The sequence below is a fragment of the Puma concolor genome, chromosome B4 (assembly GCF_028749965.1).
Source record: "Puma concolor isolate L17-30 chromosome B4, mPumCon1.1.hap2, whole genome shotgun sequence".
Classification (NCBI taxonomy): Eukaryota; Metazoa; Chordata; class Mammalia; order Carnivora; family Felidae; genus Puma; species Puma concolor.
The window spans coordinates 124,345,999-124,360,856 of record NC_141673.1 but is presented as its reverse complement, the minus strand read 5'-3'; the positions used below and the strand labels follow the sequence as shown (position 1 = coordinate 124,360,856).

The 14,858-nt window shown below is 35.3% G+C and overlaps 1 protein-coding gene across 1 annotated transcript in view; it reads left to right on the top strand.

Annotated features, from left to right (window-relative positions):
- Positions 1 to 14,858, top strand: part of PLXDC2 (plexin domain containing 2) — a 451,622-nt gene that overhangs the window by 378,665 nt on the left and 58,099 nt on the right. Inside the window, exons 11-12 of the mRNA XM_025930088.2 lie at positions 7,006 to 7,156; positions 8,132 to 8,170. Coding sequence (XP_025785873.2) covers positions 7,006 to 7,156; positions 8,132 to 8,170 — 190 coding nt within the window. The remainder of the gene's footprint in view (positions 1 to 7,005; positions 7,157 to 8,131; positions 8,171 to 14,858) is intronic.

The window sequence follows — 14,858 nt, the reverse complement described above, 5'->3', positions numbered from 1 at the left end:
AATAGGAAGAATCCATCTTATTTTAAACAGCCCTGAATATATCCTAAGTATGTTTTGTGGAATGTGCTGAGCACTGAAATTACAAAAATTTTAAAAATGACCCCCTATTCCCAAGTATCTCAGAGTCAAGTACATTTTTTAATATCCAGTGTTTCCTTTCAATTATGTAATTGAATTGTCATTTACATTACATTAATTACATACATTTAATTATGGTGAGCAATTCTATCCTTCTTTTACAGGTGAGTAAACAAAGCCACCAAGTGCAGTCCATCTTCTGTGACTAAAACTAGAGTTAAATCTTTCTGATCCTATGAGATAAATTTACTCCATAAGTACAAATCCTAATATGAGCACTTACTATGTACTGTTCTAAGCACCAATAATATAAAAATGGAAGAAGCGTGTCCAACAGGTAGTTAGACCACTGAACCAAGGACTGCTTTTAGAGAATGACCTGGGTAGAGAGTAACTGTAAGGACATGGTCTTGTTAAGTAACATAAGAGAAGCCTTGCTTGAGGAGGAGATATTCAAGATGATGCCTGAAGGTTAATAGAGCTAAGAAGAGGAGTGGTGAGAGATGAGATTGGCGAGGTCAGCAGACCCTCAAGTGTGACAAGTTGAAGGAGTTTAGGCTTTATGCTAAAGGCAAGGGAAGTATGGAGGGTCCTCAAAAAATTAAAAATAGAACTACCATGTGATCCAGCAATTTCACTGGGTATTTATCCAAAGAAAATGGAAACACTAACTCAAAAAGATAATAGCGCCCCATGCTCATTGCAGCATTATTTACAATAGCCAAGATATGGAAACAACCTAAGTGTCCATCAGTGGATGAATGGAGAAAGAAGATGTGGCATATACGTATGAATACACACACACACACACACACACACACTGGAATATGATTTAGCCATAAAGAAAGAAGGAAATCTTGCCATCTGTGACAATGTGGATGGACCTTGAGGGCATTATGCTAAGTGAAATAAGTCAGAAAAGGCAAATACTGTATGATCTCACTTATATGTGGAATCAAAACAAAACAAAAACCAAAGGGAAAAAAAAAAAACCATCGTGGATAGAAAACAGATTGATGGTAGAGTGGATGAAATTGGAGAAGGGGCCCAAAAGGTACAAACTTCCAGTTATAAAATAAATACACCCTGAGGAAGTCATGTACAGTATGGTGACTTCAGTTAATAATACTCTATTGAGCATTTGAAAATGCCAAGAGAATAAATCTTAAAAATTCTCATCACAACAACAAAAGTTTGTAGTTATATGTGGCAACAGATGTTAACTAGCCTTATTGTGGTGATCATTTCACAACATATAGAAATATTAAGTCATTATGGTCTACACCTGAAACTAATATAATGCTATATGTATATATTATACCTCCATTAAAAAATAATGGCAAGGGAAAGGATTTTAATCAGGCCTTTTGGAAGAATCACCCTAGCTACGGGGCGAATGATAACTTGAAGCAGGAGGCCAATAAATTGACTGTAGCTATAACCCAGCCAAATATGCTGATGATCTGGCCTAAATCAGTGGGAAGGGTCATGGTGACCACAGCTGGGGTGGTGGAAGGATCCAAAGGTGGTTGGGTGAATGGAAATGAGGACCGTGAACGTGTTTTAAAATTCTTGTTATCCTTTGCTTTTAGAATATCTTTTTAACATTTTGTAACATTAATGTACCTTTGAAAAACAGTAAGAAAATGATTACCCAGGATCATGCTACCCAATTTATGAACTAGATTATCCGTGACTAGGAAGCTGATTGTGCTGCTCCATTGCATCTGTGCCCTTCCCTATTAAAAATAAATAAAGCTATTTGGAATCTTTAACTTATCACTCAGAATTTTGTTTTATAACACTTATCCCTGTTGGTGCCCGTGATGGTGATCTATTCACTTTTATAGCTATATATTCCATGGTATTAATATGTCATTCATTCACTTACCAAATATTTATTGGGTGCCCATGATGTCACAGGCACTTTTTTAGGTACTGGAATGGAATGGTAAGAAAATAGTCTGACAAAACAAAACACCAAATTCTGCCTTCCTGAAGCTTATATTCTCACAATCATGTTTTCTTCACTCAGTCTTATGGACATTTGTTTCAAGATTTTTCCTCTGACAAAAGCGCCTTGTGCATGTCTCCTAAGTCAAATGAACACAAGTTTCTCTAATATTCCCAAAAGTGGAATCGCTGAATGGGAGTCAGACAAATGTTCAAATCTGAAAGATAATGCCAATTTTTTTCCAGTGTGTCCATGAACACGACCAGCACAACGCTGGAACTCTTACAGGTTCCCATTATTTCATGGTCGCTACGATCCTGATTTTGTCGGACTTCTTCATTTCTGCAGATCTACTCGCTATCTAATTTGGTATCTTATTGGGAACTCCATTTGTCTTTCACTAATTATCAGCGAAGTTGAATCTATTTTCATATTCTTTTTGGCTTCTGTGTTTCTTCTTCTGTCTTTCCTCTTCTGTGAAATTCCTGTTCATGTCTTTTTGTCATTTTTCTATTGAGTAATTATCTTTTTCTTTTTATTCTAGACCATAGGTCTCCATTGATTATATGTAACAGACATAATACATCTGATATATAACCCCCTTATAAAATTATCTTACTAATTTAAAAAAGACATGTCAAGATTCTTGGTGGCTCTCTACTGAAACAATCTTACCACCTATAAATAAAAGAATTTTGCTTATTACTTTTTATACCTTTTTACTTTATTCCTTTTTTACTTATTCTTTATACCTTTTTACTTATTTCTGCTGTGTTACTGCTCTAGCTAGTATATATATATATATATATATATAGAGAGAGAGAGAGAGAGAGAGAGAGATATATCTCTAGGTATATATATCTTCCCCAGATTTTGGATTCTTTTCATTTTCTTCATTATTTTATTTAGTTAACATCTATTCTCAATCTAAGGTGTCAAATTAATCAGTCTTTTATTTTATTGTTAGTTTCTGGGTATATGTATCTTGTTTAAAAAGCCCTCTCCTACCAAATTTCATAGTCATTTTTCATGCATTTTTCTCTTAAATATCTTAAAGCTTTATCTTTTTTTACATCAAAGTCTTTATTCTATTTGGAATCGGTATCTATGTATGATATACAATGGGAATCCAATTTTGTGAGGAGCTTTCCCCTTTATAGATAATTTCAAGCACTGTGTGTTGAATAGTCCTTCCTTTTGGCAATTTCTTGCCAAGCCACCTCTTTCCTAGTTTCTACATAACCAGGGAGTTGGTTTCTGGGCTCTCTTCTTCTAATCCTCAATTTGTCAATACCCTAACTAATGTCACGGTGTCTTAATTATCATCATCTTATAGAAATCTTGCTATCTCTAGGACAAGTCTTACTTTTTCTTCTTCACAAGTATTTTGACTATTAGGGGACTTTTGTTCTTCAAATAAATTTAGACTCAGTATGTCCAGATCTGTAATCAATCAACATGTTAATATGTTGATTGGATTTACATTGAATTATGAATTATAGCACATTTCCAATTTGTGAAAAGTTTTAAAATTTATTTTATTGTTGACCTCGAATTATTGATTCAATTATTGTCAGAAAGCATCTTTTAACCTCTTCTTTTATATCATCTATCTTTTTATTTCTCTGTGTTGCATCCTGGGGAGTTTCTTCAGATCAGTTTGCCAGTTTATTAAATCTGTCTTCATCTTTTTTGATCCACTATTTAACATATCCATTGAAGTAGTCATTGCAAAAAATGTATTTTTCATTTCTAAAATTTAAATTTTACATTTTATTAAATCTGCCAAGACATTTTTATTGTCTATATTACTAATTTTTAAACTTTACCTTTCATTCCTTAAAATATTTCATATATGATTTTTTGTCTATCTTCTATTGGATGATCACAATATCTAAAGATTTTCATAGTTTAAATACATTGCTCATTGTTTTTGCTAACTTTGTCAGAGTGTGCTTCTTCTTTTTGTGTTTCTGTTTGTGTCCTTTAATTAGAATTGCATTTTTATTCGATTTTATTCCATGGGAATCCCTAGGACCTAAATAGATGGTACTTTCTACCAAAGAATGTTTGATGATGAGAACCTGAGAGTTTTAGGGGATATCATACGTCCCTATTTAATATGTGAGGAGAGGTTTAGATTTATCTCCCCCATCTACTGCTGGCACAAGACTTGATCTCCTTGGAGAAATATTTTATTTTTGACATGTTTTGCCCTATAGGCAAATTCTAGTCTTTTACTTTGTCTAATGTATATTACTCCTACTCCATTGCACACAGCTTTTGCTTTATTTTGTTTTGGGGGAGAGACAATAGAAAGGTATTCTTGGAGATTTTCTTTGTGTCCTGCAAATCCTAGTAATGCTTTAAAATTCGTATTTTATCCAGAATCTCCTTGTTTTATAGAAGGAAGACCATTTAGAGTCCATAGTCTGCCTTTAGTGGTCTGAGCAAAACAATTCCAGGATGTTACCTTAAATATCAGGGTGTTTACTAATAGTATTCTTTTACAATAGAAACACAGGAGGAGAATAATATGTGGCAAGTTCCATTTCAGTCTTACTGAGTTGGAGATGTCTGTGATATCCACATGCATATGTTAAGTCAATAGATGAATATTTGGGTCAGAAATCCAAGAGAGACATATGCAATGTTGGTATGGATTTATGTAAATTAATATAAAGATGTGAATTGAAATCATGGGTGTGGTGGAAATTGCTAGTGAGAATGCATATAGCAAAGAGATTAGTCAAGAAAGATCCATAAGAACTACCAACACACAACAGGGAGACAGAAGTAAAAGGAAATTAAGGAGTTGTTAGAAACCTATCAGAAGACTGGTGAGGATAAATGTCACAGAACCCTGGGAAGTGGACAGGTGTGCCCCTTGCTATGAGATATCAAGAATATAGACAATTTCATGCATAAGAAGATATTAGGACCACCAACATGAGAAGTTTCCAGTAAGTTGTATTGAGTAAAAACAAGATTTTTACAAGTGGGGAAAGTGGGAGTCTGCGAAGACCAGGACAGACCAATCTCTCTGGAAAGATGACTGAATGGAAGGGAAAGTGGGGAAATGTCAGGGTGTGTTGTAGAGAAGGAGGACTGAGTTTTTAAAGTAAGATTGGACATGCTTGAGTGTGCTTAAGCTCTAATGGGAACAAGGCAGTGGAAAACTCAAGATTGTAAACATTGAAGAGAAAGGATTGTATTAAATGAGCAAGTTCACAATGCCTGAGAAAAGTGGGCTGAGTTGGGCCACAGTAGAGGTTGAGAGAATAGCTATAAATACTGAGCCTCTTCCATTATAACAGAAAGGAAGAGGGGTAGGTCAGTACAGATTTGAGCAAGAATGCTGATTTATAAAGAAATGTAGAGAATTCTTGCTTATGATTCCTATCAAAGAAATAAAAGGTGAGCCCATGGAGTAAGATTGGGACAGGCATTATAGTTTTCGGTAGAGTGGAGTGGGTTTGAAATTGATACAGAGGACAATGGGAGAAGAGACCAGCAAAGTAGGACAGAGTTGCCAGGCAGCACGGAAGGCCTACTGAGGTGGTGGGAGGTAAATTTATGGAGCTCCCAGTCAGAGGCTGTGTGATCGTTCTCCAGCTGCTCATGGCTTTGTTGCAGGCAAGGAAAAGGCAGGTATTTTACTCCATTTAGTATTGGGGTTTTTCTGAAAGGGTGCTGTGGGAAAACAGACAAAACGGGGCAAGATAAGTGAAGAAATTGAAAAAAGAGGTTGAAGTGATGCAAAAATAGGAGACTGGACTTTGTGCATAGTCAAAGGAGAAGCAGAATCTGAGTGAGCACATACATAGAGAGATTGGAAAGAGGACAACTGGATCTATGATCTCAAAACACAACCATCTCCAACTGCAGATGAGGGCCAGACTGTGGGGGCAAGAACTGATGTGGAGCTAGCAAGGAGATCATTAGGTCCCTGGGGCTGAGAAGATGTGGGAACCAACAGTTGAAGATTGAATGACCCCTAGGATATTGGGAATTGCAGTGGAGAAGAAATCTGTATCTCACCCTTTGTAAAAGAGGACACCATCTCAGGAACTCTCGCTGCACTAGTAATAAGTGCCTTGTATTTCATTAATGACAAGAGAAGTTTAAGAAAGGAATTTATTTAATAATAATTTTCTAAAGTGGGGTGAGTACCACCCATGTGCAGACTGATTATCTTCTACTTGAGACCCTACCAGAGGGATGACGTCCTTTGGAGAACAAAGAGGTTGAGAGAGAAACACCAGCTTCTAAACCATAAAAGTTTGGGTGGTGGAAATTGTTGCTGGTGAATGTTGTAGGATTTATTTTTGTGGGCTATAAATAAAAATAAAATATATATCTTTTCCTGATGTCTTCAGTCTAGCTCTGCTAGGGAGAAATAGGCTAAGTGATTACATGAGGGCCATCCAATCTTTTGTTTGGGTGATTTTGAATATTTTGTAATAGAAAACAAAAAATTTAAATACTCATTCAATGTGTGGTGGATTAGTTTTGAAACAATAAGGGGATACGGAGCATTTTACCAAATTTTTAGAACTTAGCATTATTGGTTTGAAGCGCCTTCTTCATATACCCAAGCATGTTTTAATTCTTATCTGTATGAACATGTTTTTCTTCTTGTATGAACTTCTCCCTCATGACATCATGTCTTTTATATAGAGATTGATATAAGATTTAGGGCAAGATAAATAGTAGTATGAAAGATTAAGAACAGAAATGATGAAATCCAAATATCTGAAGATGGAAATGCTTTGTTACATCCGATTTTTTCTCATCTTTTATATACTTTGTAAATTATTAAAACCTATAAATATTGTTCTCTATAAAAATAACTTATTCCTCATCTTGATATGAAAGCCCTTAATGCTTCACAGCCCAACTTCTTTGATGTAATTTTCTAAACACATGTGTGATCACTCTTAAATTGTTTTCCTATTTGTTTCTCTTATCAGTCAAAAGAGAAGATGTGTGAGAACACAGAGCCAATGGAAAGTTCTTCTCAAACCACCACAACTATACAAGCAACAACCACAAAATTCAGGGTCTTAACAACCACCAGAAGAGCAGCGACATCCCAGCTGCCCACCAGTCTGCCCACAGAAGGTGCTCTAGATATTTTTGCTTTTTTCTGAAGGAGGGGAAAGTCACTGTATTGACATGTACTGGAGTAGCTCTCCAGAGAGAAAGTTATCTTTTGGCAAACTGGATTTCTAAAGGACTTCTAAAGGGGAAAAGACAAAATTATTACAGAAGAAAAATATGTGCTGGGATTCTTGTAACGTATGGCACCTTTTCTTAAGACTTAGATTTCATTAGTGATCTTGGCTACTTGTCCTCAATAGAAAAGAAATACAGACTTCCTTTTATATCGGTAAATTTTGTCGTAACTGAATTCAACATTTCAGTCACAGGAGAGAAAGGCAAAATGCATATAAAATGTCCAGTGATTTCAGATTCTGAAAATAGATAATTCTATTTATATGCAATTCTACTATTTACCTGAATACAGTCAGTAAAATATGTTGGTCTATAATCTGTAGAGGGACAATGTGTATGTCAAAGAAATTGTCTTTGAAAAACATTTCCTCTGTCAGGGAAGACAAAAGTACAAGAGAATATTGATGCGTGGGACAACTCATTGAGGGAAGAAGGTATATTAGCCAAAATATAACCACTTATTCTAAATGACGCCACTAGGGAGAAATGTGAGACCAGTTGGCCAAGAGTAGGCTCTGATGGAGAAAAAATAGTCTTACTTATTTATGGTCATAAACCTGGCTTTCATTTGAATAATAAATTAAACTTGAAACTTTTACTTTTAATTGAAATTTAATTGGATATTAAAAGTTAACTAGAGTAAAGTGATAAAATGAGATGAGGAAGCTGCTAAATCATTTTATTGCTTTTGAAACCAGTGCTGCATTTTAATACATAATGTTTTGGATTGTTATATAGCCTGTGAAGTATTTTTGAGGTTTGAATCCTCCTCTGAGAAAGCATTAGGAGACAATGACTGATCATCATATTTATGCCCCACTAAAAAATTTTTGTTACAGTAACTTTGAATTTCTCTTCCAGATGATACCAAGATAGCACTACATCTAAAAGATAATGGAGGTAGGAATTGATGCTTTTCTTTCATAAATATTTTCAGATGCTAAGTCATTTCATTCATTTATATATGAGAAAGGATTTGTGGGCTTCTAATACACAGTGAGATTATATTTCACTCCCTGTTGGTATTTAACATGGGGAGAATTCAGTGGGTGGTTTGAAAATTGAAATGGTTTCAATGGTAGAATGAAATTCTAATCCTCATATTTGCCTATAAAACTATAGGATACCAATGACCAATTATAACGTGAAAACTTATCCACACACCTTGCTCTCCTTCTGTGTGTACTGTTCCTTGGTTTGATTGTGTATTGAGTATCTACACAGAGCAGGTATTGGGTTCAAATGTTTTCTTTTTTTTTTTCTCTAAGTTGACTACTCAACATTATTTATAAATAAAATTAAGAATTAGACCAATATGGAAATATATTTTATAGGCCCTTTTGTCTCTTATGTCAAGCAGAGGACAAAAATTAAACATGCAAAAAAGAACTTTTAAGTAGTTGCATACTTCAAGTTTTCTAAGACAATTTTTAGAGAAACCTATATTGATACTTAAAAATTTGAGGAAGAAAAGTTTTACCAAAATAAGACTGTGAAAGATATTGCCTAAAATGTTTAAAAACAGTTCTTTTTCTATTAAACTATATTAGCTCAGATGTGCTTCTCTATCATAGCTTGCTGGATCTTGATAAAAGAGATTTTTTTATCAGCAACTGTTTATTCAACTCAGGAAGTTGGGGGGGGGGGGAAGGTGGGGCCTCTTCTTAGCAGCCTCTTTCATGTAAATGTGGCCCTACTGTGACATTGATCTAGACACAGTTTTACTTTTGCAGCCCCAGCTGATTTTGTAAGTCAAAATCCAATGTATACATTCTTAGGGATTTTTTTTAAGTAATTGTAGAGATTAGTTTCTAAATTAGTCCAGGTTAAGTAACAAAAATACATCTATGTTTTCTTAGGTCACTGTATGATAAGATACATACTGTATGCATCTTTAATTTCATGTCAATCCATTTGAAAGATAAGCTGTTTATCCTCTTCATATATATCATTATTACATCAATTCTCCATTGTCTTGTGTCTGTCTAATAGTGTTTTATTTCATTCATTTCTTACTTATCATAGTATTAATGCTGTAAGTGGATAGCTTTACAGATGACCATTTGCCTGTATATACTTGCTAGAAATAAATTAAAATCTCAGCACTTGAAGGGCCTTTAGCAGTCCCCCAGTTGAGAATTTCTCAGAACAGGATGCTGTTTAGTTTCATGTGAACATAAGTCCTAAATTTGGTGTTATGTTATTTTGAGGGAGGGAAGTGGGAGATAAATGAGTTGGAGGAGGAGTCGCCAAGAGGCTTCTGTTGTATTTGTTACATTTAATTATTAATTTGGGTAGTAGTTTCATGTGTGTTTATTATATTATTTCTATGCTGTCTCTTTTCTTTTTAATATTCTAACTATTTAGAATAAATATTCTGTAGTGCTAACAGAAAAAAAAATCCTGTGATCAAATAGGTAAGAGATACTCTGGGTGAAAGAAAATGAAAGAGGTTTCTTTGCTAGAGAGCTATTCAAAGCTCTTAATGTTCATTCATTTATTCATTCATTAATTCCTGCTGGATGCCTGCTAATTGGAGGGCATTGTCACAGGCTTGGATCCATGATAAGTGAATGAGATTTAGCTAAATTCCCTGCTTTCGGGGAGCATGTATTCTAAAGAAATTTCAAGATGGCAATAAAGATTTAGTATCTGGCATTTCTCCATTATTTGGTCATAAAACCTTTTTATCAGTTGCATCTCATGGACTTAATGCTTTGCAAAATACACTTTGGGAAGTAGTTCCCTAGAATCTTACCAATTATCCTAAGGAAAATCTTTAGTTTTGTTGAATGCATCAAGGAATCATAAAACTTTGAAGATTTTCTTAAAGCAGTGCATTAGAATACCTTATGATATTGAGAAACCAAGTGGAGTAAATTCCTGATGTAAATGTAAGGTTTGTTTTTTTTTCTTTTCTGTCATACTGGAGAAGTTGACTGATGGATTTTCAGATGATATTTAGATCATTAATATGCAACCATGAATCCATCAGGACTCCAAAATATCACAAGAAGACTTTAACTGTGTCTATATACTGGAATTCTTTCCATGTCTAGGATTGTTTATAGGGCATTTTTTCTTAAAGTACATTTGGAGCAGACCAACCTGGCCAGTATTAAGATAAATGTTCCTTCAAAGCGGTGCTTAAGGGAAATTACACATTACTTTTTATAGCACCTTCATCAAGATAGCATACTTATCATTGTTTTTATCTTACAGAATTTGAAGATGCAGGAAAGATTGCCATTTTAAATCTAACTTGATTAGTTGATTAAACATATTGAGAATAGAATTCAGAATTGTCCAGCCCCTCCACATCCAGGTTAACATTTTTGCAAAATGGAGGTAATAATGAAAAGGATGCCTAATTTAAGTGTTTTCTCACATTTGTTAATTTTTTTAATGCAAGCTAATAAATTTTTGTAAATTGCTATATATTGTTGCAAAGAAATTTAGCTCATTTTATTTCTTGATTTAATTTAATTGGCTGGTTTTAAAAAGCATTTTAATTTAGAGATCTGTAGTTTTTGATGAAAAAGGGTGACATTTTTCAAAATAGTCAATATGTAGCTAGAAGCCAATGATGCTGGCTTTAGATATTGGATTACTTTGGCTGAGTCTTTCTGGGACATTTCTGTGGGTTAAAATAGTTGATTTTCTAGTGGAATCCACAGCTGACATGATTATACATTCACTTTCCAGGAGATTTTCCTTCATCTTTGATATGAAAGTATAAAATACTTCTGAGCAGCTGGACACCAAAGGCACACAACAGGGTTTCTCATTCACAGGACCCAAACTGAGTTACAGTCTGCTAAATCACTCTTGATGAATCTTCAATTGTGAATTGAGTTTCCTGCTACATTTAGAGTAAGACTAGGTAGAGCTTCTGGAAGTTTCAAGATAGTTTGGGGTTTAGGAAAGTTTTATTAGCCTTATGGGTTGAGTGGAAATTCTAAGACCTAAGAATAATTTGGAGAAAAGAACATGTAAACAAACCTAAACAAAGAAAATGGTATCTAATGAATATAGGCCTCCTTAGTAAGGTGTATAACATTGATTGACCATTGTAAGTGATAGAATACAAAAACTCAGAAGAGCGAGTATAAACATGACCTTTTATCTCCAACTATACAACGATCTCCAAATAGTTGGGAGGAGGAGGAGAAGAAAAAGAAGAGGAAAAAGAAATATTTGTTGAGTGTTTACTATGTTCCTGGCCCCATTCTACATGCTGTCATTTATTACTTCGTATAATTCACACAACACCCCTGTGAGTTGTTCCTATTATTACCTCCATTTTTTAGCTGAGAAAACAAAGGTACAGAAAGGTTATATGGCCAGTACGTGGCAGACCTGGGGTATGAGTCTTTTGGGCCTTAATACAGCCTCTCAGTATGGCTGTTCTCTTACAGTCAAACTTCGAACAGGAAATGCCACTCTAAAGTATTTCGCTTACTCCTACTGTATTGTTTTCCTTTTTCTCTAACAACTGATGATACTTGCAAGTATTTGGAAATGGAATTTATTTTCTTTTCCCATGTAATTATGCAGTAGTTTCCATCTTATCCTTTCTATGAAAATCACAACACATCGATTTTCCTGTGTCATTGAGGAGTGTCTCAATCACTGGCATGCATTCTCCAAACTACAGGGCTACGCTGTGTTTATGTTCAAAATCTAATTTAAAATCCTTTCAGCCTTCTTGGTTTCTCCAGAAATTCAGGTTTAATTCACCATCAAGGGGTTTCTAGGATGTATTTTTTAAATGTATGTATTTCTGTGGATAGTGGTTATAAGCATTTAAAATCACGTCTTTGGGTTGTGGCAAAAGCTTATTAGAGGAGTACATTTCAAAGGAATGACCTAGCTATATATTAGAGTAGGTACAACTATTAAATGCCTTCTTTGGCATTTGACTAGGTTGCTTCCAAATGACACTCACCACCTAAATAGAAATGTAAATGTCTTCAGGATGCGAACTGGATAAAATTATATCCAGCGCTGAAAAGAGGTTTGCAGGTTGAATCAATGGCAGGGTCTCTTAATTAAGAAGGAAAGCCTTCAACCAGATTCAGCTCAGTTTGGCAGATTGAATCGTGCCATTCTGCTACACTGCAGATGTTAAAATTATTGTAAGTTCTAAAATCCTGTGATTTGATTTTATTATTTAAAATGTGCTGACTGAGGGGCACCTGGGTGACTCAGCCAGTTAAGCATCCCACTCTTGGTTTTGGCTCAGGCCATGATACGGTAGCTTCCTGGGTTTGAGCCCTGCATCAGTCTCTGCACTGGCAAGGTGGAGCCGGTTTGGGATTCTGTCTCTCTCTCTCTCTCTCTCTCTCTCTCTCTCTCTCTCTCTCGCCCTCTCACCCTCTCTCTCTGCCCCTCCCCCGCTCTCACTATCTCTTTCAAAATATCCAAACAATCTTTAGACAATAAATAAATAAAAATAAAATTTGTTGACTGAGATTTCTCCAAGTACCAAAACTGCATTTGTTCTTGGCTCCTCTAAATGTTCTTCTTTTTGATAGAGTGTCTTTTTAAAAACATATTTGACTATAAGTGCTTAGCTGCTAAAAGCTTTTAAAGTAACAGCACTCCGGAGAGCACTGATGTGTTACGCAGGTGGTACCATGCTTCTCATTTCTTCTTATTGCGGGGCATTTTACTAAACCTGGATCCTGAAAGCCTGCATCCTTGAGTCAGAAAGCTGGTGTCACCCATCAGAGATGCTGAAATAGCTACATTAAGCGGTTTGCAGAACATGATCAACATGATCAAGTTAATTCTGATACAAATCTGCCAACTGGTTGATTTCACAAAGCTAGGACAGATACACTTTGAATGAACTACTATGGAATGGCTGGTCTAAATTCTGATTTGGTCGTGTTACTTTCTTATTTCTGAACATACCCCAAGACTTTTCAGCCAAAGATAAAGTGTTACAACATTATTCTGACTTTTCCACTAGAATACTTCTAAGGTTATATTTCTATTACCTAGTCTCTAGTGACAGATCAAGTGTCTAGTGTTTCATTTATCATTCAGTCGAATTGTTTTTTCACTTTAATACATAAATCATCAAAGTAGCATATCTTTCATTTCTCTCCCCTCCTTCCCTTGCTATTTTTTTCACCTACTTCTTTCACATAGATCACAGTCTCATAAGCAAAGGGAAACTGTTATTTCCTCTTGACGGGCTATTGAATATCTATCATTTTCTGTCTCTACAACTGTAAAGTATCTTGACATTTGGTTTTATCTTTTGCTTCGTTTGGCTACTTGCCATGGTAGCACTAACTCTATTCTAAGTATATGTATGCCATAATAGTGAACATTTCTTATACTTCAGAATGTTATTTTGCATATCCCCTAGAATTAAGAGTTGCTTTCGTAAAATTTTATCCAGAGTAGTGGTTCTCAACTTCTTCTGTACCTTGGAATTATCTGATTATTCTCATCTGATTTTATTATTCCAGCTTATAAAAACCCCAGTGGTCACACTGTTCTTCACATCAATTAAATCTGAACCTCTGGAGCTGATTCAGGCATCAATATTTTTTTTAAAGAGACTCTTAAATACTGAGAACAAACTGAGGGTTGATGGGGGGTGGGGGAGAGGGGGAAAGTGGGTGATGGGCATTGAGGAGGGCACTTGTTGGGATGAGCACTGGGTGTTGGATGGAAACCAATTTGACAGTAAATGATGGGGTTGTGGGGAACAATGGGAAAGGAGTGAACCTGAGGCCAGGAAAACTACTTAGGAGATTATACTAGTAATCCATAAAAGAAATGCTGAGAAGCCAAAGTAGTGGCTGACGGGAGGAATAAAGAAGAGAAAATGGGCATGAGAAACACTTTGAATGAAGTAAAGCTACATAACTAATACCTGATTGGATATGTGACTTACGCAATACAAAGTGACTAAGATGGCTCCCAGGACTTGAGCTTAGTTATCTGGGTGGGTGACGGTGCTGTTTAATGGGGGATACCAGAAGAGGACGGGTTGTGGGGGGGGGCAATGAATTGAATTTGAGCTTATTGGTTTTGACATATCTGTGGAACATCCAAATGAAGATATATAATGGGCGTTCTTCTCTGCAAATCTGAAATTCGCTTGAGAAGTACAAGCAAAAGATATAAATTTAGGCATCATCATCATAGAAATGACAGTTGAAGTTATGAGAGTGAATGAGATCACAGAAGGATGCTATAAAAATGAAAAGGGCACAGTACAGAAAGGAGAACACAAGGTTTTGTGAAGAAAACTGCAAAGACAGATAAAGAGATAGCAAGGAAACCAATAGAATTTGCTATCATAAAACCAAAGAGAAGAAAATTTCAAGGAGGAAGTAGTGAATTATGTTGATGCTCTAGACAGGCCAAATTAAAAAAAAGAAGAAGAAGAAGACGAAAAAAGAAAAAGAAAAAAGAACAGAAAAGTGACCATTAGTTTAAGTAATATGTTAACATTGGTTGAGCAGTTCTACAGTCCACAGTTACACACTCCCCAGATAGATTTTGAGAAGTCTATGAATTAAGAAATTGAAGTCAACAAGGACAAGCTACTTATCAAGAAGTT